This window comes from Mustela erminea, chromosome 11 (genome assembly GCF_009829155.1).
Source record: "Mustela erminea isolate mMusErm1 chromosome 11, mMusErm1.Pri, whole genome shotgun sequence".
NCBI classification, from domain to species: Eukaryota; Metazoa; Chordata; class Mammalia; order Carnivora; family Mustelidae; genus Mustela; species Mustela erminea.
In genome coordinates, this window is record NC_045624.1 from 79,834,250 (window position 1) to 79,856,509 (window position 22,260).

Consider the following 22,260-nt stretch of genomic DNA (forward strand, 5'->3'; position numbering starts at 1 on the left):
GTTTCCATTTCACCCACACTGCCACAGCAGCACATAAAAGCGGTCAGACTAATCATGCCAGGAAGCAGCACAGACACAGCATAGCAGGCGTCCTCCCCATTCAAAGAACTCAGTCTGATAATCTGCCTCCACCAGCCAATGGCAACCAAGACCAAAGCCAGCTAGCCCTCAGGAAGGTGGTGTCTGATGGACCAATCAAGCCAGAAGGAGGTGAGCAGAAAGGCGCTATGCAAAGCACACAGCCAAGAACATCCCCCACATTTAAAGCCCTCATCTTTTAATTTTTTAGAGATTGTCTGATAAAATATGTTTATCTCCTTTTTAATGTGCTTTTGTGGGCATGGCATTTCAGGACTTTCATCATCACCGTGTAAGTCCCCAGAACAGTCCCATAATATATTGACTACAGTGATTTGTATTTTTCTATGCACTGGGCATCTTTTGACTTCTGTTGGGAAATAGATTAACAATATTCATATTGCAGAATGGAATGCATGCTACTAACCTAATCTGTTCAAGCATGACTATAAATATGTTGCATTGTGATAAAAGTTTAAACTGCTCAAAATTCAAATTAGCATACCAGTTGGAATGTAGATCAGTTTTTGTCGCATATTATTTCAAGTGTAACTTTTTGAAACTTCAGTGGATTTTGGAAATTCTTAGAGAAAAGTAAGGGGAAAATTGTTAATGCACTAATTCACCTTTACATGGTGAAAAGTTCTCTCTTGATCCTACAAACAGACATTTTCCACTCATGTTTCCATAGTTGTTAAGTGTATCAGATGTGTTGGGCATGTGAATATCCAAGTGCCTGTGTAATAAATAAAGTATCTTTATTTCATTCATAAACTATGGGTTCTGAGCCATTGTTATATAATGTAGCTTAAAATGAGTGTGTCAGTTTTTGCTTTCTCATTTGATTCCTTGCAATAGAGTATTGCTAGTTACTGTTCTGTTGCTAGTGAGACCTCCAATGATAGAACATTTGGGGAGTGGAACAAAGTTTTATGTTGAAACATCATTAGCTAGATGGAAAAATCATTACCATATGAAAGCACCAAGCGTCCATAAACACGTGAGTAAGTAATGGGGTTGGGCTCTTCTAGGCAATACTCCCGCTGTTTCTGGCCCCCACATCTGATCTACTCCACAGCCACAGTCGTCTCAGGTTCCTGGATAGAGGAGGACAAATTCCCTGAGCCCTGGCTTTGGAGATCTAGCTAAACTAGATTCCGTAGCTGTGTTCAGAAAGGAGAGCAAGTTTGTATCCATCCCTAACTAGACCCCAACACTCCCAGGATTTTCCCCCAAGAAAGAGTATCACCGCCAGTAACAGGAATCAAATGAAGGTGATTATAAAATTATCTTCAAACTTAATTCAAAAACATTTATAAAATAAAGTGTTTAAAAAAATAGGATAGCAGTGCCCCTCTGAAGTCCCCCCCAGCCCTAAAATACCTGATTTTGTGATTCTCTACTTGTCTGCCAATTAAAGTCAAGCCATATACTTTTCTATTGTCTTTTTTTTTTATTCTCCAAAATTTACCATTTTTAATATGTTCTTGTCCCAACGAATCAGATATTTAGGAGAAGTGAAAGATGTATGTGGCCTAAAGCACAGTGATGTTTTCTGAATTAGCTGGGTAATTATCCCCTATGCACAGATTGCCTTTTCTAATTAGCTTACTGGTACTTTCCAAAAGTACTTAAAATCTCACCTCTTACCTTTTCTTCCATCAAGTTCAGTTGGTTTCTTACAGCCACTCATTTTCTTACTTTAAGTATTCTGTAATGATGTCACAGTAGTGAAATGCTTCCCTATCTCACTCTATTTTAAATTATCATGACTTCGGAATTACTATATAATCTTTTGTCTAATGTTTTTACTAGATGCAGTTCTTAAAATTTGTAGCACAATATGTTTAATTCCTTTTCCTTGCATAACGCTGTAATGAATAATCTCATCCATTTAAGGTGCTGTGACTGAATCCTGAAGCCATTCTTTATCAAAATAATCAAGATAACATAGCCTGCTTTCTTGTTTAATTTGGTAGTGATGATAAAATGCCATTTTCTAAAACATATTTATTTCCCTGCTGCCGTAAATATACCAAGAATGTAATTCAACCATGCATTTTACCAATGAAGGGTAAACATGCTATAGGATTGAATTTATATAAAATGATGTAGAATTCAGTTGTAGTAGAAAAATTGGTATGAGATTGAACATACGAAGCGTCAACAAGGTCCCGTTCACTAACTGCATAAGTAAGTGTTCTTATTAATTTTAAGTGTTTAGATCAAAGCCTTCCATTTCAAGCCTCACGATGGAGTTCACACAGTCCCGTTTGCACTCCGATGATATTGCCCTCCATTTGAACGGTCCTTCACGTTGTACTGAGTGTTCTGTCACCCATCTTCTCATTTTACCACACATGGTAGAGGAGGTATTCATGGCAGATATTCTTATAGTTGTTTTCTGAGTGATCAGAGAGTGGGCTGGGATGACGGAGAGAATACACAGAAATTTCTAGAATCAGCAACACGACCCTTGTTCCTAGGCCTACACCTTTGTTTCTTAAATAACATTGGCTCCTCTGAAATCAAACTCTTCTGATTCCAGTAAAAACAGTTGTCATTTACATACTTGTTATTTATCACTTAAGTTCTTACAAATGATTAGAGGTTGCTAGAAATGATGGCAGAATACAATTTAGACTTGCTCTCCCTACATGATCCTTTTTTCTGAAGGCTGAAAATTAAGCTGCCACGAAGCGAGGAAATAAAGCCCTCTCATGCATGAGCCCAGTGTGGCAGTAAGCAGAGTCCGTAGAGACTGTGTGTACATCTGTAGTCATTTCTATCAAGGGTGACAAAATTGTCCCTAAAGAGCCTTTCGAATTTTTTTGTGTGTGTGAACTTCTCAGCAGATTTCTGCCTGAAGTGGCATAAAATATGGGTTAAGCAAGAATTATGGAGTGAGCCAGAAAGAACTTTCTCTCCTCTCTGGGGCTTAGTTATACTCTAGGAACCCCGAAGAGAAAGATTAGACAGATTGTGCCAGATAATCCTAATGCCTAAACAACTCTTTTGTATTTAGAAATCCCTAGAAATGGTTTTTTTTTTTTCCAAGCCAGTTGTTTTGGCTGAACAGAGGCTCTGCCATTTCAGAAAGTGACAGCAACCAGAAAGGAGAGTTTAAAAAATAGTTTTGTTTTGTTTTGTTTTTACCATATTCAAACTGAAACAAATTGAAGCATATTTTAAACCTTAAAAATTAACTTAGTTGACAACCACTATTTTACATTTTAAGTGCTTTTGAAATTCCTGACTTATTCTTGTTTGATACTAAGACTTTATGTGAATTTTAAAATAAGGAACAGTAATAGAGGTTGAGGAGAAATGTCCCTCCACTCTGGGAAATGAGATAAGAGCCATTGGAACGGGTTGGAGAGGATAGGCGAGCAGGTGAACCATGGAGTAAGTTGTGTGAGGAAATTATGATTAAGCATTCCTTGGAGGGGCCGAGTTGTAGGAGAAAAGTCTGAAGCTATTTCCACAGACCACTGCTGGAAACTCTGCTTTCAATAAGGCTCATTTTCAGCCCCTGTCACAGAAGCGTTTCATATCTGCAGTTGTCGTGGTGAACTCTTACTAAGCCATCACGCTGTGGGAGCTGCTCTCTTGGGCGAGTGGTAGGGGGTGGCCGGGCTGGGAAGTGGGGTGCGCTTCGGGAGTAGAGGGTACTGCCGATGACGAAGGACGATAGCTAATCTGTGTCCCATTCTCTTCTGACCAGAAGTAGATGGTCGCTTTTGGTCAGAAAGAATTTAGCATTCTCTGTTTCTGGGAAGGACAGGGTTCAAAAGGAGAAATCAGAAGACAAGTCAAAGTGAGTTCATTTGGAGGTGAAGTCTTCCATCACGTATGTAAGAGGTTAATAAAAACAGATTTGTGTTCCTCATTTCAGCGTGTTCATGTAAAAAACACAAACTTAAATAAAAGTTTGGGTAGTTGAAAATGAAAACAAAATTTAACCTGTAATGATCTGAAAAGAGCAAACATCCAGCAAAATCTGAGAGACTCCAATGGGATAGTTTCAGCTTTCATAGTTCTCTGCTTGTTTTACCTGGGGGTGAGGGTTTTCTTTGTTTTCTGTGAAGATCAAGATGCTCTTCTGAAGTTTTTTTTAAGAGTTTCCATACTCTCTTAGAATTATGATGCATTTTCAAATCTTTCTTCAGTCATTAATTGCCAGGAATATCTCCGCCATCCATGCAAAGTCACAGAGAGTAAATGGATAGCTCTGACCATGTGACACTGTGTCTCGTTTATGGACGTTTATCCGCAAAGGTGAATCCACCGACCTTTGGGAACTTTGTTCTTTTCCAGTAATAGCTGTGGGTCTGCACCAAGCCATTCACATGTCTGCTTCACACTGGGGATTTATATGTTCATTTCATGTGACATGACCAACAAGACCAATGGGCGTACCTCAGTAGGGCCGTACCTTGGTCAAACGATCTAGCTATGGGCCTGTATAATTGGATGTGACTGTGAAGATATGAGCTAATTTTAACATGCCAAAGTCCCTTCAATGCTGTTTATGACATAACTTTCACCACGTTCAACTTAATTTTTAAAATGCAAATTATTTGGGCTTAAATTATTTTCAAAAAAAGTTACTTTATCAAATAACCACTAGGGAGTAGGACCCTGGGGAAATGAGATAGGCAAGTAAATGCTGGTGGAGGAAATAAATGAGAAGCTTGGAGCGTGAGAAGGCTGATGGGGACACAGTTTGGGACCCTGGACAGAGCGCACAATATGAGCACGGGGCTGGGAATGCGTTCACCTGGGTAGGAAGGATCATGGAACTGGGGGGAACACTACTGAAGGAAAGGCAAAGGAATGGCAAGGCACCATTGGGCTACTTAACAGATTTGCCTAAGTCCAGATATCTAACTGTCCGTGAATTACTTGATTTTTTTTTTCCCACTTCCCATCTGCATGTACTACATTATGTAGTACTTCACCCATTCTGCCTTATGCGAGATAGTTGGGGCGGGGGAGGGGAGTCAGGGAGAAAGGGGGCTTAGTGGGTTAGGATGAAAGGAATCTTCATGTGTACTGAGCCAGACTCTGAAAATGTTCTTTTTTCTTTTTATTTTATTACTGTGTTGAATGTATAAATATGTAATTAATTGTTGAGGAGCCAAAAAAAAAAAAACTTGCTGATTTAAATGGGAACATTTAAAAATAAAAAAAAAAATGGGAACATATTATATCAGAAATGCAGAATTTTGATTGGGGTCTTGGGTTTTTTTTTAAGATATATGAATAGGAATAATATGGACAATCATAGCTTTATAACTCAATGTATTTTAAGATGCTGTAAGATAACTAAAGATTTCCATGAGATACTAAAGACTAAAAATCAATTGATTAATAGTTTAAACAGTATCTAATCAAAATATTGATATTATAAATCAAACAAAAACATAAATTTTTAAGAAGAAAAGCTTGAGGGGCCCCTGAGAGGCTCAGTGGGTTAAGCCTCTGCCTTCAGCTCAGGTCATGATCTCAGGGTCCTGGGATCGAGCCCGCATCGGGCTCTCTGCTCTCCCCTCTCTCTCTGCCTGCCTCTCTGCCTACTTGTGATCTCTCTCTTTCTGTCAAATAACTAAATAAATAAAATCTTTTTTAAAAAAAATCTTCATAAAAGTCAGGAAATGGGATCCTTTTTTTAAACTTATAAGCAAAACAGTGGATTAAAATTTCTGCTGTATTTGTTCTCAAAAGAGTACAAGAACAAAATCCACTTTTCTCCCTAAACATATTTCAGATTGAAAACTACATTATTTGAAGTTCTGTAGGTCACATTATAATTTTACTTGATTATATAAAATGAATTTGGAATCTATATAAAAAGACATAAAAAATAGACTTTTTTACACTACATAATTGAAACTTCTTTCCATATGGATTTATTACATGCTTTATTTTGTTAAAGAGCATTCTCATTGCTGATGACATTTCATAATGTAAATAACTATTGAATCACTATTTTGGCTTCATCCAACAATTGAGGTACCAACAAATTAACAACTTCATGTAGGGAAAACCCCTTTTTGGAAGAACGTGTGTTATTTTATGCCTGCCAAATCTCATTATTTGTCATGGGTTTCTGCAAACAATAAAGTAATTTTCTAAAGCAAGAGTAGAATAGACAAGCATAATTTTTTGGGACATATCATTTTTATATCAGACCTTTTGTTTTGTAGAGTTGTGAAGTTCTGGATGGAACAAGTTCCAAAACTAGAGAGGTTAATAAGAATAATATTAATAATAATAAATCTTTTTGAGAAATTCTAACAGATGAATATTTTTCATGACAAGCATAAAATAAAAAGTGAAAGGCACAATAGAATAATCATCATTTATAGTGGTTTAAGATGGCTGTTCAAAATAGCTGAGGTTATTTGAGCTCTTCTATTTTCATAGTTAATTCTTCATTTCTATTAAAGTAGATCTAGAGCAGTAATTCTCAAAGTGTGTCCCAAGGTCCCTTTCAGAGTTGACAAGGTCAAATACAAGAATATTAAGTGTTATTTGCTTTTTCCTCTCTCATTCTTTCTCATGTACAGTAGGGTTTCCTGCATTTACATGAGATGTTATGACATCATTGCTTTGAAGGCTAATGGAATACGTGCTTATTGGTCGCTTATTCTAAATTTTTCTTCTTTTGAGTCAGATAAATATTGATAGAACTCACAGAAAATATAATTCTCTGGGGAATTCAATGTTTTTTAAGAATGTAAAAGCAGTCTTGCGATCAAAATATTTAAGAGTCATTGATCTATATAAATGCACAGTCATAATCTTTCCAGTAGCCAAAGACAGTGGGTAACTGGAGGTATTTTGCAGGATCTAATTGTCATATTTGTCTCTAAATTTTCTATGCTTTTTTTCTCTTATATTGTATTCCAGAATCCCTTATTTCCTTTCTCATCTAATGATAATTTATAATTACAAAGATTGACAAATGACAATTTTTCATTTAATATTTAAACTATTTTATTAGGCTTGATTTAGGTCAAATGATGACTGTATCCCCATATCTATTACTTACTATTTTCAAAATTTGACTGGAAAATTGCTTAATCAGCTTTCATCAAGCTGCTTCCAACCTAAAGCAGAGAGGGAGTATTATAAAGCTAGAATAAATTTTATTTGCATCCTTTTCTTAAAGATAAGGCTTGTTGAAGAAACTAGTTATAAATAGTTTCCTTTTATCTTCTATTGTAGTATCTATATTACCGGTCTCATATATTTCAAATTAATTTTGTTGGTGTAAGAGAAACTTAAGACCATCACTCTGATTCAAAATTGAGAAAAAATTCAATTTTTCGACCTCTTACCTAATTCTTGATTTTTAATTTTCAAGTAACAATTTAATGTGCTTTTAAGTAATTAAAGCTAAAAGGGAATTCTGAAAATTTGTGGACAATACTATCTGAATTTTACAGATTAGTTGCTTATCAGTTATTAATATTCATATATGCATTTTTTGAATGAATATTATGTTCCAGAACCTCTTAAAAGAGTTAGTGACCCTGCAGTGAACAAAACAGATGAGAATAACCACCCCCGAAAATCTCCCATCTAGTAATATTTATTGAATAACCAATCAGATACCTGGGAAGAATTAGGAAGAATGGGAAAAGTGTAAGTTTTGCTCCACTGAGACTGAAAAAGAAAAAACACATAGTCATCGTCTTAAATTTGTATGCAAATATCCTCGTGTTGAAAAATATCTGGAAATATAATTAAATATATTTTTATTTGTCCTAGCTCTGGTTCTCACTAATAACTTTAACAGTCCTCTGAGATATAACCACCTACAGGAGGAGAGAAAGTATTTGAAAATGATCTATTCAGAGAAATTAGAGATTCATGAGATTAACTAGAGAGGTAAGGTACCATGGGATGGAACATACATTGAGCAAATAATTATCCAAACTCTTCTTTATTCTGTGGCCACTAACTACATTTGAATGATATGAACAATAATAGTGTTTGTTATAATGTTACCCATATAAGTCAGTCTGCTTTGGGCAAAATGTTTATATAAATCAAACTATTTGGATTCCATTTAAGGAGAACATCCTTGTTAGCTACATGTCCTTGATCTAAGTTAGCAATTTCAGGATTATGTAAGAACACTTTAAAAAACTGATTATTTTTAAATTACTTTCCACTCAGTCTTGCATGTTTTACAAGCAAACTGTGAGAGATTACTTGTTGTTCAAAGTAGAATTAAATGAATATTGAAAAAGTAGGACTTGCTCTTGAGAACTTAATTCAAATCTTGCATTTTTTTACAAATATGATTCTCCCTATTAATCTTTTAAAGATAAATCTTTATTGTGTTGTAACAATTATGTTAGCGTATTTTAGCACAAAACCGAAACTTGGTACTGAATAAATTCCTTGTTAACTCTATGTCTTTGAACACAGTGAGAATTATACTCTAAATCTATTAAAGATAAAATGATTTTTAAAAATTTTCCTTTATGATATCTTAATTGAGCTTTTTTCCATTAGTTACTAGAAAATTTTGGTTTCCAGTTAAATTGTATTTCATTTTAGATATTTTAAGTATTAAAACATTGCTTTGAGTTTATTTAGTATACTTAAATTAAATATTAAATATTTAAATATTTTATTTACTTCTTTGAAAACTAGTTCTGAACCAAAAACTTTTAAAAAGGGAGATGCACTTTAAAGGCAGCATTCTAGCAAAAATATAAGAACCGTAGCATACTGAGTTATCACATACATTTATGTAAGAAAAAAATCCTGTCCACTTATTATTTAATTTTACTCTCACTTCCAAACACATTTTATCCTAAAGTTATCTATTATTATTTCTGTTCCTGGAAGTGATCATTAGTCCCACTATCTACAAACTGGAAAATGTATGATTAGTGAGTATGGGAAATACTTCAAATTACTGACAGCATTAGATAAAAACAGATTGAATTGAGTATTGAAAATCTCTTGGAGATTCAGTCCTAGGGCGTATGTGGATGGAGAAGGAAGAGTCTGCGCATGACTAAGCTTTACTATCTTTCCTGGGTTGTAGCAAATAAGAGGCGTCATACCTCCTCCTCTCTGAGAGAAGCCACTGTGTGAATAGGAAATATCTTATGGGACATATTTTGATTTTTGTAAGGAAAAAAATACACTGTCACGTTCCATTTCTCAAGGTTTGTTATAACTTTGCAAGATTATATATATATATATATTCACCAGTAATGTGCCATTTTAAAGAAATGACATAGAAGTCTGAGCTGTTTTCAATACTTTCATTTGTAAAAACTTGTAATTTAGAAGTATGTGGAAACTCCTCCAAGTAGCTGTATTGAAACTACCCATGCCATTTTGTTTTGGGCTGGTTTCTTTAGAATTTTTCCAAATCAGACAATGAATATTCTGAAGTAATATTTTAAAAATGTTAAATTTCTAAAGTCCTTTTTCATTTTAATACCACTAAACTGTCACAGGGAGCATAAAAAAAAAAAATGTGATTGGACCTTTGGACCTAATTCAAGGGAAAACCTACCAAATAATGCTGGTAACAATGGACCTTAGAATGTGACCTTTTCAGGTTCACATTCAAAGCCATTAACAAATGAGCTAAAACTGCAAAATCTCATTTGTAAAGATAACAACCAGAGAAACAACAGCAATAAGAATAGATAGAGCAAAAGATAGGCAATGGGGAGAAAGTAGAAAAGGTCACCAAAGTAATGTCCAGCTAAGTTAAAGCTAGCAAAAGAAAAAAATGTGTGTGTGTGTATACATACACACACACACACACATACATACACACACGCTATAAATACATAATATTGAAAATAGTTCCTTCAGTTCCATTATTAAGCTATTGAAATAAAATAATTATTGACTAATTTAATTTTGATCTATGAAGATAATAATACTATATCAACCAAGTAATTTGGGTGCACTATCAACATTATAAATTATTCCTAAAATATTTGGCTGTATCTTTGAGCTGCTCCAAGGATTTAAACCCGTGACAGAACATCACGGGCAGCAAGGCTGTGTCCTGCATCCCAAGCCTGGAATTCTGAGGTAGGCAGAGACCTCACAATCTTACTTTGAAACAACTGAATGCGATAGAAAAGTGATTTAGCACTTTTTAGTTGTTCTTTTCTTTCTCCCCTTAATTAGTGTGTGACTCAGAACAAATCATTAATCTTTCCAGGGCTTAGTTTTTCTATAGATGAAATGATGGTTCTGGAGCAGGCTATCACTAGAGTCCTTATCAGCTTTTTATTTCCATGGTTCCTCAATTAATAGAAAGTCAAGTCTACTGTTTTGTTCCACGGACTGTGTGCCCAGTGCTGCCATCGTGTGGTAGGTACAGTGATAGTTCTGCATTTTTAAGTATGGTTGGGTGGGGCGGGGACCAACAGAGCCAACAAATTGAAAACAGATGTGCAGTCAAAAAGACACTACCAGGTTTAATTAAGGTTAGCCACAGTGGAGTAATAAAACAAAATGATGTCTAACCATCTTGTATCTAACGAAAATAAAGAGGTCAAAAAATAATTTAAAACAGATTGAATTGCCTCACAGAAGGTAAAATGTGTTTACTTGGAATGCCCCCTCAATAATTGAGGACGGAAATGATTTAACACTCCAGGATTTATTCCTCTAGGGTAAAGGAAACCTCTCTACAGGAGTGGGCTTCTTCCATCATATATTAATGAGATACATTCTTTCTCCTAGTTGGTACTTGCTAGTACAAATAGGAATTTAAAAAGAAAGTAGACACAAAAATGTAGGCTTCCAAAATGCATTTTATTAAACCTCAATTCCTCAAAAAAGAAACATTTCTCATGTGCAGTACACAGGCACATGATATATTCAAGCATAATAGGTCCATGATCTCCGAAACTGATTAAAAGAAAATAAAGATAGAACAGTTTTATATTATTAATCTGGACTCATAAGACTATGGAAAATCGTATTTAGTATTAATGTTTTAAAATACTATTTTAAAATATATTGTTTTTAAATATTATTTATATTTAAATATAAATCAGAGTTCACCAGTTGCCTGTATATCCAGATTTGGAACCCCCACAAATACCGATGTCTGTAAGAACACCATCTTCTTCTACCTTAGAGTGTGACTATACATATTATATCTCACTGTCATTCCAATTTAAGTGTATATATAAAATATCCATGGTCTGTTATGATTTTTTAATTCACAAAACTATGTACTCCCATGTTGAGTGTGTTACCATTAAATATTCCTTTCAATTAAACTGGTTTTGGAGGGATTGGGAAAAGAAAACATCTAGTTGAATGATCACATTTTTCTCTACAGTATGACAGATTAAAGTTGCACATTGTTTTTAAAGCTATCAAAAAAAAATTGCCCCCAAGTTTCCTTGACAAAACGTGGAGTAAAAAAACCCCTCCCACATCAGGTGATGTTAATGAGAGATTTCTGATTTGCATAATACACACAGCCGGATAAAAAGTAAAATATCTACTAAATTATTTGGATGTCTGAGTTGTGTGGTTAAAGGAAAGACTTATTAATTTTATTATTATTTCATGAAATATTGCTTCAGCATAGTTCCAGGGTACGCTTTTGAGAAAGCTACCATGGAGAAAACACAGGCTCGGCTTCCAACAGCAGCATGAATGTGACAACCAGAGCCAAGAATAGAAAGTGGTCATTGCAGGAACAGGCCTGTGATCTTGTGCTAGGAGAGTACGGATATAGAAGAGTTCGCTTCTGAGGGGCAAGAGGAGGAAAATACACAAAGCAGGTGCAGTCCGAGCTGGGCCTTTGCAGAAAAGTAGAGTTCCGATATGAGAAAATGACAGGGGCAGAGAAAGGCTAACAAAATCAGAACGGGCCCAGTTACAGCTCAGGACGGGGGGCGGGGTGGGGGGAGCCAAGCCAAAGGGAGCCAGCATGAGGGGTCTAAGTGAGCTTCCATGCAAAGGGTACAAAGGAGAATGACCGGAAATACATTTGGAAAGAAGCAGATGGTTAAGGACTTAGGCAAACTAAAGAATGTGACCAAAACCGTGAGATGTCTCAAAATTTCACTGAGACCCAGGCTCTGATGTCCAGTTGTAAAAGCACTTTATTCATTAACGTGTTGAAGATAACGGAGGTTTAGCTCAATGTGAGAGAATTGATATGTTCTCATTTGGAGACTGTTTCAAGAGAAAGAAATTAGTAAATATGTGCATGGTTTCAACTGTCTGATAAAGAACTATTAAAATACTTGGGTTTTTAGTTCCAGTTTCTCAAAACCTCTGCATTTCTGTATGTTTAATTGCATTTTATGCTATGTAGATAGCCCAGTAAAAAACAAATTTCTCCTCTACATTTTTTAAAGATTTTGTTTATTTGATAGAGATCACAAGTAGGCAGAGAGGCAGACAGAGAGAAGAGGGGAAGCAGGCTCCCCGCTGAGCAGAGAGCCCAATGCAGGGCTGGATCCCAGGACCCTAAGATCATGACCTGAGCCGAAGGCAGAGGCTTTAACCCACTGAGCCACACAGGCGCCCCCTCTCTTCTACATTTTTAATTGAATTCACTTTTAGAAACTACCAGACATCAGGCTCTCTGTACGCTACACTTCCACACTAGATTAGTAAGGGGGAAATCAGTCAACTACCAGATGTTTTGGGAAGATGATGTTCAACATCTTGATTAATGTGAATTGTTCACCTAACTTCTAACTGCCCGAGTTTCTTTAGACTCAGACTTACACATAATTTTGTTTTCTAAATATGTTAGGTAGACTTAGACTTAATCCAGTATATGTGTATGGTCTCTAGATTTGGTTTTCTTTCTTTTCCTATTTCTTATAAATTATTATTTGTTTGCACTTAAATCTACAGCACTTGTACAGGCTTTCCAAATGAGATATCTATTCACCTACTCAAGATGAAAAACTCTCCTTAAATTTATTTCTAGCCCTGTTCCTTTCCTCTTGTTATATCATTTTATATTCTGTACACATCTCAAATTTCCCAAGAGAGGAATAGAACTAGAAATTGCATCAGGTAAAATCAAAGTTCACAACAAAAAGATTGAGTATTTTGAAATTTAAATAGGATGGTTCTGCTATAATAGCTATTTTGATGCATTGTGACATTGCTTTTGGCTGAAAATTGTTTTAATCTAGTAAAAGTAAATTGATTTAAAATTAGTGTATATTAAATAAAGCTTGTTTTTGAAAATAGTATATTGAGATTTTCCAGTTGATGGTATTAAAGTGTTTCATTCAATATTATCTTGAAAAATATTAGCGATAGTGTTGATTGGATTACAATCAAAAAGTGTGGCAGATATCTTAGAAAAGTATAGATATCTTAGAATCATTAAGTGACTATCAAAAATGCTAATCAAAAAGTGTGGCAGCTTTCCTTTGTTTACAACTAGTTGACTAATCTGACTCATTATGATCATACAGTTTAATTTGCTTTATTAATGTTCATAATTTATATCATAATCCTATCTCCTTTATAGTTTTTAAGTTATTCTTTTAAAAAGTTCTTAAGTTAACACTATATACATGAGCTGGGTTTCTTTTACATAGAAAATATCAAACATTATAACTATCATTCTGTCTCCTCAAATCTACTATGGGTTACTGGTAATTCATCCGTGACTCATTATTTAACAATATTCAAGCCTTTTTCTATATAGCTAGTCCCAATTTAACAATCCCAATACCTGTTAAGTTATTGACCGACATTTCTTCCTTATTTCTCTGTTCTGAGAAAGCAATCTTGCTAATACTGCAAAAGATATTGTAACAATTCCTGTTGGCTTTAGAGACTCTGTCATCCCTAAAAGAAGTAGAAACTGGGGAAAAGCCAAAACCTTGGCAAGACTTGATCCTGATTACCCTGATGGTGGATTTCCTGTCCTCAATGGTTTCCCTCACAATGTTTGTATTTTCCCCTTCAATTGGATGTATTGATTTTATTAAAATGCCACAAGATTAAGAGTCATTTTGTTTGTGTACATCTCTTGAGGGAAAGTATAGATATCTTAGAATCATTAAATGCCTATCAATGATTCACCCACAGTGTGAATCTCTCCAAATGCTTAAGAAACTCCTGATTGAACACAGGTGATTTTATAGTAGAGAGAGACTCAAAGTGTTTTTGATTCCTAGAACATATCTAGAATTGGAAAGAAAATCAAGGAAAATTCATTATCGGGGGCTAGGCATGCTCAAAGACACTAGGGAGCGGCAATTGTCAGGAAAACCCTGCAGAAAATGTTGCGGGTATGACAAATAAAATCACAAGATGAGGAAGAGAAAGTAACTGAACTCCTGCTTTATCTCACTCCTCATGGTCACGATTATGAGTGGAGTCTCCATAACGGAACCCATTATTTGCAAATACAGAAGCTGAGATTGTTTAGATCTACTCCAGAACGAGCTAGGATTCCAAATCCTGTCAGTATGAACGAAGCTCATGCTCTTAAATTCTGACCATGTGGCAGAAGACATAATAGTAATTTTTTTTTTTAAGAATTTATTTATTTATTTGACAGAGAGAGATCACAAGTAGGCAGAGAGGCAGGCAGAGAGAGAGAGGAGGAAGCAGGCTCCCTGCTGAGCAGAGAGCCCGATGCGGGACTCGATCCCAGGACCCTGGGATCATGACCTGAGCCGAAGGCAGTGGCCTAACCCACTGAGCCACCCAGGCGCCCCCATAATAGTAATTTTTAAAATTTACCTAGAGAAGCTTCTCTCCACAAAAAGAAGAGGAAATATTTGCTTTCTCTTCCATCTTCTGCATCGAAAGACCCCCCAATCTCCTCCGATCTGTAACACCACTAACAATATTGTACTGTTCTCCCACTGTATTAGAAAACACAGAATTATAATGTTTCTATGGGAATATGGATTGTTTTATCCAAAAAAAAAAATCAAACGTAAGGAATTATTGAAACAAGTCCCAATAAGAAATGAAGAAATGCCAAAGGGGAAACAAAGGTCTTCAAATTTAAAAACCTGCTGGGAAGAATTGCTAGAAATACATACAAACAAGCACAGAATTCTTCAAGCACTTCTTGAAACTATCTGTTCTAACATGCATCTTCACTTCTCAGGAGAAAAACACATTATTGGTTAATATGGAAAATAATTAAGGAATTTTCCCTTATGCCACTATTTCTCTCTACCCAAGTCTTTCTAAACTCCTTTCTCCATGAAACAGCCAAAATTCATATCTGCTTGTCCTTACTGTGAGACTGTACAAAGGAACCACAAAAAGAACCAATAATAATGACAATAGTAATAGACTGGTTACATACTACTTAACTCAAACAATTGTTTGGTTTTTTGTTGTTGTTGTTTTTCTACCTCTGTGTCCAAAAATAATAGTAATAATAATAATAATCAAGTACTTAGTGTTACCACAGCACCTTACTGGTTAAGGAAAAGAAAATGAAAGGCAGATTAAGAAATGTGGAATTCTTGCTAGAGCTGTTTCATTATCCATGTCAATGAAGAAACGTATAATGATGCCTTTGGAGATCGAGGAGAGTTTCATTGATTGACTGTGGTGTTGACTCTTCCCACACCATGCAGCAAAGCCTACCAATCACCGGCCCGCAGAAAGCTCCGTGTCCACCGGCTCCTCGGGCAGCAGCTTTGGCAGTGGGTATAGCGTGGACAGTGAAGGAAGCAGCAGCACCGCAGGGGAGACTAATCTATTTCCTATTCCAAGGATGTAAGTGTGGGTTTTTTTCTTTTTTTTTTTCCCCACTACAAAGCTAACAGCATCATGAGTAAGCTTTTCTTAACACTTAACAGGAAATAACGAGATAATTATCCAGTTCTGACTCACTGTCCCCAATGCACTTCGACTGTTTATGCCTACATAGAAAATAGACGGCTCAGGAAAGACTGGATTAATTTAGTCAATTCTAAGGATGGACACTGGTCACTTCCAGGACTATTTCATCAGTGCAATCTGCATTTAATAGGAAAACTGCTACAATAATCATTAAGTTCAGCAGCAGTAGTCCGTTGATGCAGTAATTACATAATGATCAAACACACATATTATTGGTGTCTGAGATAAACTTAGATTCATTTACTTTGAATCGGGAGAGACTTAAAATTTAAAGACACTCCCTAGTGTCTCTTTAAATTTTAAATATATCATTTTTGAAATAGATAACACATTGGGCTCCTCATATAGACTCTTCAGTAATCTTTCCACAATCAAAATGGAATATTTTGAAGCATTTCCATATTTTCTAGAAAGAATATCCAGTAATATAGGGGCCCCCAGTAGATAGTCTTGGAATAAAAATCATTTGTAATCTGTTAATCCTCAGGATATTGATACTGCAGATCAAATGCAAAACGGAAGCAGATTGTGTTTAGGATGTGTCAGAGTGAGCTTAGTCATGTTGGTGGCAAAAGTTAGCGGCATCCAAGAGACATATGTAGGTTATGTCTGCTCCAGTATCAAAATCTAGACTTTCCAACCTTTCCTTCTCCTCCCAGGGAACAAGTTTTCCAGGTTTTGAAAAGCGTCGTTGGGCCACCCATCTCCACCATCTTGGTCAGGGCAAATCTAGCTTTGCAAGTTCTGTGAGCTAAAAATGGCCTTCACCTTTTTAAATGTTTTGGGGCAGTGGGGAAACGGAAAAATCGCATTTTATGACACATAAAATTTAGGAAATTGTTATTTCAGCGTCCATAAGTAAAGTTCTATTGAAAAGCACACCCATTCACTGATGTGTTGCCTGATGTCGCTTCTGCCCTCTAGAGGCAGACGTGAGCTCAGGCCCCTTCAAACCATCTCCTATCTCCTATCTCCTATCTGGCTCCCTATGGAGTTTGCAGACCCCTGATCCCGGCACTTGTTAAAGGATCTTCGTTTTCTCCAATGTTGAGTGAAGCCATTTCCGGGAGTGGAATTCTAGTTCTCTTTGTTTTAATGTCAAGGTTCTTATAAATCTTTCCTTCTATAGTCCAGAGTAGCCCCAATACTTAGATAATGGCTCAGTCTATAAAAGCAAAATAATGGGGGAAAGGGATTTGTACACTGAAAAATGTGTTTATTTTATGATTTTTAAGTTATAGTTTTCCTACTTCAACTGTTACGTTATTGGATCACCTGCCCATCTTTTTTTTTTTTTTTTTTTTGTAAGACTTGGGCTTTGGATTCAATATTATTTATATTTAATCAGTTCTTTTTCATTGGACATTACTTCTAAAAGAAGTCTGATCTCATTAGTCCTCTTTCTCTGATGATCCTGTTTGAAGAGAATTTCAGCAAATTCATTACACATCTCTCGCTAGGCTGTGAATATCATATGAGTTTGTAATTTTTTTAACCACACATCGCTTAATATCCCTCCAATTTATCCATACATTTCAAATAATTAAACACTCATGATAAAGTTATAACTTCCAGAGAAAAAGTGTGTTATTTCCTCAGTATCTGAATATCTGAAGTGGAATTAGATTATTTATTTTTTTACATACATACCACATTCCAATTTTGTGTTTCCCATTTTCTTCAAAGCCTTTCAAAACTGCCTCAGGCACACCATTGTTTTGCTGTATAAGCACAAAGAAAATTCTTGTTTCCAAAGCAATATTTGGTATTTCTTTTATATACCCTTTTGTGTCTAACACAATTACTGCTTAAGTTAACATAAGAGTTCAATAACTATTGGTGATTGATTAACAAATAGAAGTTATAAAATGTGTAGTCCGCATGTTCTGAGCTGAAGATTATTTCCTGGGAATTCAGAAAAATTACACCCTTCATATAACCCACAGTCATGTTTCCTTTGTACTTCATTTAGCTTCACGATGCTGCAGAAGTACCTGTAAGATCTTAGAAATGCCTCTTGTACACATTTATCTGTGCATCTAACGTTAGAATCAGTTTTCATTGGGAAAAATGACTGCAGCTGAATACCAGATACCATTAATATTCAAAAGCTAGGACTCAAGGTCAAATAAAAAATTACCCAAATTTTACTATTACTAAAAATTTTAATTATTTTGTCAAAATTGGACATACATAGAAGAGTAATTTTTTAGTACTCTCATGTGTTAGATGAACACTCCTAAAATGCTTCTTCTTTCCATTTGAGTTTGACTCAGTAACAGGACGTTTGGTTCCCTCTGCTAGTCATAGTGTCTTGCTCACTGTAAGACTGCTACTGTGTTGTTAAGCTTTTCTCTCTGATCGGAACAGAGCAGAGCGAGCTCTATTTTAAATTTACCATCCACTTGTATTGAATCTCATTGAAACAATTACACAGATTTAAGTTTCTTTTATTGCTTAATCAAGACTTTTTTGGCATATATTCAGAGGCAGACCATGTCTATATGTATATAAGTATATCCATGATTTCTAACATTTTTGAGTGTCTTTCACACTTGATAAGAATTTGTGTTTAAACCTTTGACCTAGAATTGTCATAATGGAAAAATGGAATGGCTTTCAAGATAAAATAATTTCTAAGTTTATATCTACTCCTCTTTCATTATGTGCAGAACCATCTCTATAGAATGGTAAGAGAATCTTTAGAGCCATTTTCAAGTGAGATGTGATTGGATTCTTAAGAAAGAAATACGATTACATTCTCAGCAAATTCAGCAAAGCAAATATTTTTGTGAAAGTAAGAATTAATTGTTAGCAAATCTTTCTATGTTAGAATTATTATCTAGAAAGTGAAGTATCAAAAAAAAAAAAGAAAGTATAATATCAAGGCATTCTTTTGTTCAAACACCCTTTTTAAAACTTAGGTGTTTTTATTTCATCGTTTTAAAACATCTTATATAAGTATGTATAAAGGCAACTCCAAAATCTTTTCTATGCCTGTAGCCTTTTCTCTTATTGAAAAAATAAGAAGCGTTTGGGCTGTTACATTATCAATATTCTGAACACACAGTGCTCAGAGTATCATGAATTCTTCATTGATTTGCCCTTCTTGAAAGTTCGAGGCCGAAACTAAAGGAGTAGTAGACTCTGGTTGAATTCTAAAGCCATTATGTTCATACCTACCTATTAATATTTTCTATTTATTGAATTTTATGTTGTTTTAGGCACTTTGTTAAGTACTGTATATAAATTTTCCATGTGATTTTCTCCTACCCAAAAGCTAGCTAGTGTTTCTATCTTTATATTACAAAAGGAGAAATAGATTCACCAGATTGAGTAGATTTGCCTTAGATGACACATAACATGAAATAGCGAAGCCAGAGGCAGAGACCAGGAAGTCTGACTTCAAAAGCCAATATGCTACACACAGTTGAAACCAGACGGGATCTGAAATTCACTAAGTGAAATAAAAATCTGTGTTATTACAATATTATTCTTTTAAGTTATTTAATTCAACATTTCCCTTCTCCCAAAGGGTCTATAAAAGTCATCATAACATAAAGACATAAAAACTCTCCTCAGTTCTTAAGTTAAAAATGAAAAAAACAGCAATACCGTAATTCTCTCTCTTTTTTTTTAGACTTCATTTATTTATTTGACAGAGAGAGAGAGATCACAAGTAGGCAGAGAGGCAGGCAGAGAGAGAGAGGGGGAAGAAGGCTCCCTGCTGAGCACAGAGCCTGAGGAGGGGCTCGATCCCAGGACCCTGAGACCATGACCTGGGCCAAAGGCAGAAGCTTAACCCACTGAGCCACCCAGGTGCCCCAACACCGTAATTCTCAGACAAAATTTGAAAATTTCATGATAGTCTGATCTTTGATGAATGAGTCAACAAACAAGACACTGAATTTTGAGGTATTTTATTCAGACCAAGTATGAAAAAGAAACAAGCCCCTATTTTTAAATTAACATGATACAAAGCAATTTATGGCCATTCAAGTAATTTATTGCAGGTCTGAATATATAATGTTACTCTATTTTTTGGGAATTTGGTCTTCTCATTTGCATTTAAGAGAGCATAACTAAATGTGTAAACTTTTATTTTCTTTTAAACAGAGGAAAGATGGGGCAGAATGGGCAAGAGCCTGTAAAGCAGCCAGGAGTAGGAGTGGGACTAGCAGACACGGAGGGTAAGTTAAAATGTATAATTATTTTATACATTGTATACATGTATACATGTATAATTATTTTATACATGGATTTTTGTTAACTCTACATGTTACACTCTGAGTGTTTGATGTGTTTCTCTTTGAATACAAATGTGAATTTCTAAGTGCTAATGGCAACAACACTAGGAAAATGACCCCGTTCTCTATGTTATCTAGTAGATTAGAATTATCTTGTAATTTTATTTAAAAATTTCCCAATTTCTTGATTTACATTTAACATTTAAATACTTTGGGGTACTAAAAATTTAAAAGAGAAAGAAAAGTGAGAAGGATGACGGGGGGAGACTCAGAAGACTCTCAGGGAAATCTCATTGAGATTTTAAAAATTTTTTTTGTTAAAATACCATACAAATAGAAAATAAATCATGAAACTTCACTTAAAATGGAAATTCTTAAATGTATGGAGCTCAATAGAAACTAATGGCATAAAAATCAATTTACAGGAAAAAAATGACTAACTTCTAAAGTAAAAACCCAATTTGATTACAAAATGCAAGAAAATCTTGAACTTTGGGGAGATATTCAGAACCTGTAAGGTACACAATGACTAGCTTATCTTTCATAATATTGTGATAAGATCTGACAACACTATTAACCTTCTTAGATTGCATAACCTCTCAGTAATTTCAACTCTCTTAATTACTTTATACTATTCTAAGTACTTTCATATATTATCTCATTTAATTCTTAAAATTACCCATGAAGGTAAATAATACCATATACTGGTTTTTACATAAGAAGAAACGGAGGTGGAAATACCACAGAAGATAAGAGCAAGTAACCTGAACCCAAGCAAATTATGCCAAATCACTTGCTATTAAAAGGAATGATTAATGGCATGGTATCACAAAAACACAAGATGAAGAAATAGGAAACCCAGATTTGGATTTCAAATCTGGTCCTGCTATCTAACTGGTGACCTGATCCGTCTTCAGAAACCTCATCTGGCAAATATTGGATGCCAGTGACAGCTAGGTTCCTTGTGGATTAGTAGATACCACATTTTTCTGATTCTACTAAAACTTTTTCTTTAGATTCATTCAAAGACTGTATTATCTGCTGCTGTTTTCCCCAGGGTTCCACCGTTAATCTACCCATCATTTTATACACTCAGTACGTAAACTCAGCAATTCTCATCTATATGTTGATTAGGTCCAAATTTACCCTCCAGACTCCCTGGAATTCAGCCTCCCATAGTTCATGTCTTCCAGACACTTGCATCCAACCAACAAAATGGAAACCACTCTGAATACTTAAAATAGGGGAAGTTGATGGCTGGCAATGGTTACCCACTCATAGTCTCCTGAGAAACTGGGCGGTATAATAACAGACCTACTGAGGTGGCAGAAGGAAGCGACTATCCTGAGAGCTGAAACCAGGGCAAGCCTGAATTGCAGGGAGCAGGGGACAAGGAAGAGAAACAGCAAATGCCAGAAATACATTCGGAGATAGGTGAGGAAGGGGAGAAATATCCTGGTTACTTCCTTCTTCCCATTCTCCAATCTCTGCCAGTGCTGCCTGATCAATTCCCACTGGAAGCCAACTGCCAGGCGAGCCAGGGAAACAGCCAAGGAGACAGCTACCCTAATAGGAGAGCGGGGGCAAGCCGGAGAATGCACCCAAGGGCCAGAGGTGCAGGGCCAGTGCAGTATCTTGCCTGAAGATCCCATGGAAGAATCAGATTACATCCGTCCTGACTTAGTTCACTCTCCTCCAGATTTTGTGTCCTTCTCATCCTGTGCTCTTCTACCACTAACCAAATCTGTGCCTGTTTAAACCATAATTTGCACATTTTGTTCTTTGATTTGAATGTATGTTTTTATGCCGTCTCCTCCATAAAGTTGAACATTTAGCCTAGAGCTATGGTTTAGTCATCCTGGTTGCCCAGCACTTGGCAGAAAGCTTTACCCATAGCGTTGCTTCTAGAATGTTTGTTGAACTCCTATATGCCATTCTTCAGGGACTTTGGTTAATATTGAATCAACTGTGCATCTTGGATCTTTTCAAGCAGCAAGAGCACAGTACAATGTTCCATTGATTCTTTTCTCTTTTCATTTCCCTCATGGTTTTTAAATCA

At 35.6% G+C, this 22,260-nt stretch overlaps 1 protein-coding gene across 6 annotated transcripts in view; it reads left to right on the forward strand.

Annotated features, from left to right (window-relative positions):
* Positions 1–22,260, forward strand: part of PCLO (piccolo presynaptic cytomatrix protein) — a 400,035-nt gene that overhangs the window by 343,324 nt on the left and 34,451 nt on the right. For 4 of the 6 annotated variants that reach the window (XM_032305888.1, XM_032305889.1, XM_032305894.1 and 1 more), the window contains 3 exons: positions 28–210; positions 15,687–15,828; positions 20,071–20,144. In XM_032305888.1, the coding sequence (XP_032161779.1) occupies positions 28–210; positions 15,687–15,828; positions 20,071–20,144 (399 nt within the window). The remainder of the gene's footprint in view (positions 1–27; positions 211–15,686; positions 15,829–20,070; positions 20,145–22,260) is intronic. The other 2 variants (XM_032305890.1, XM_032305891.1) reach the window with 2 other exon arrangements.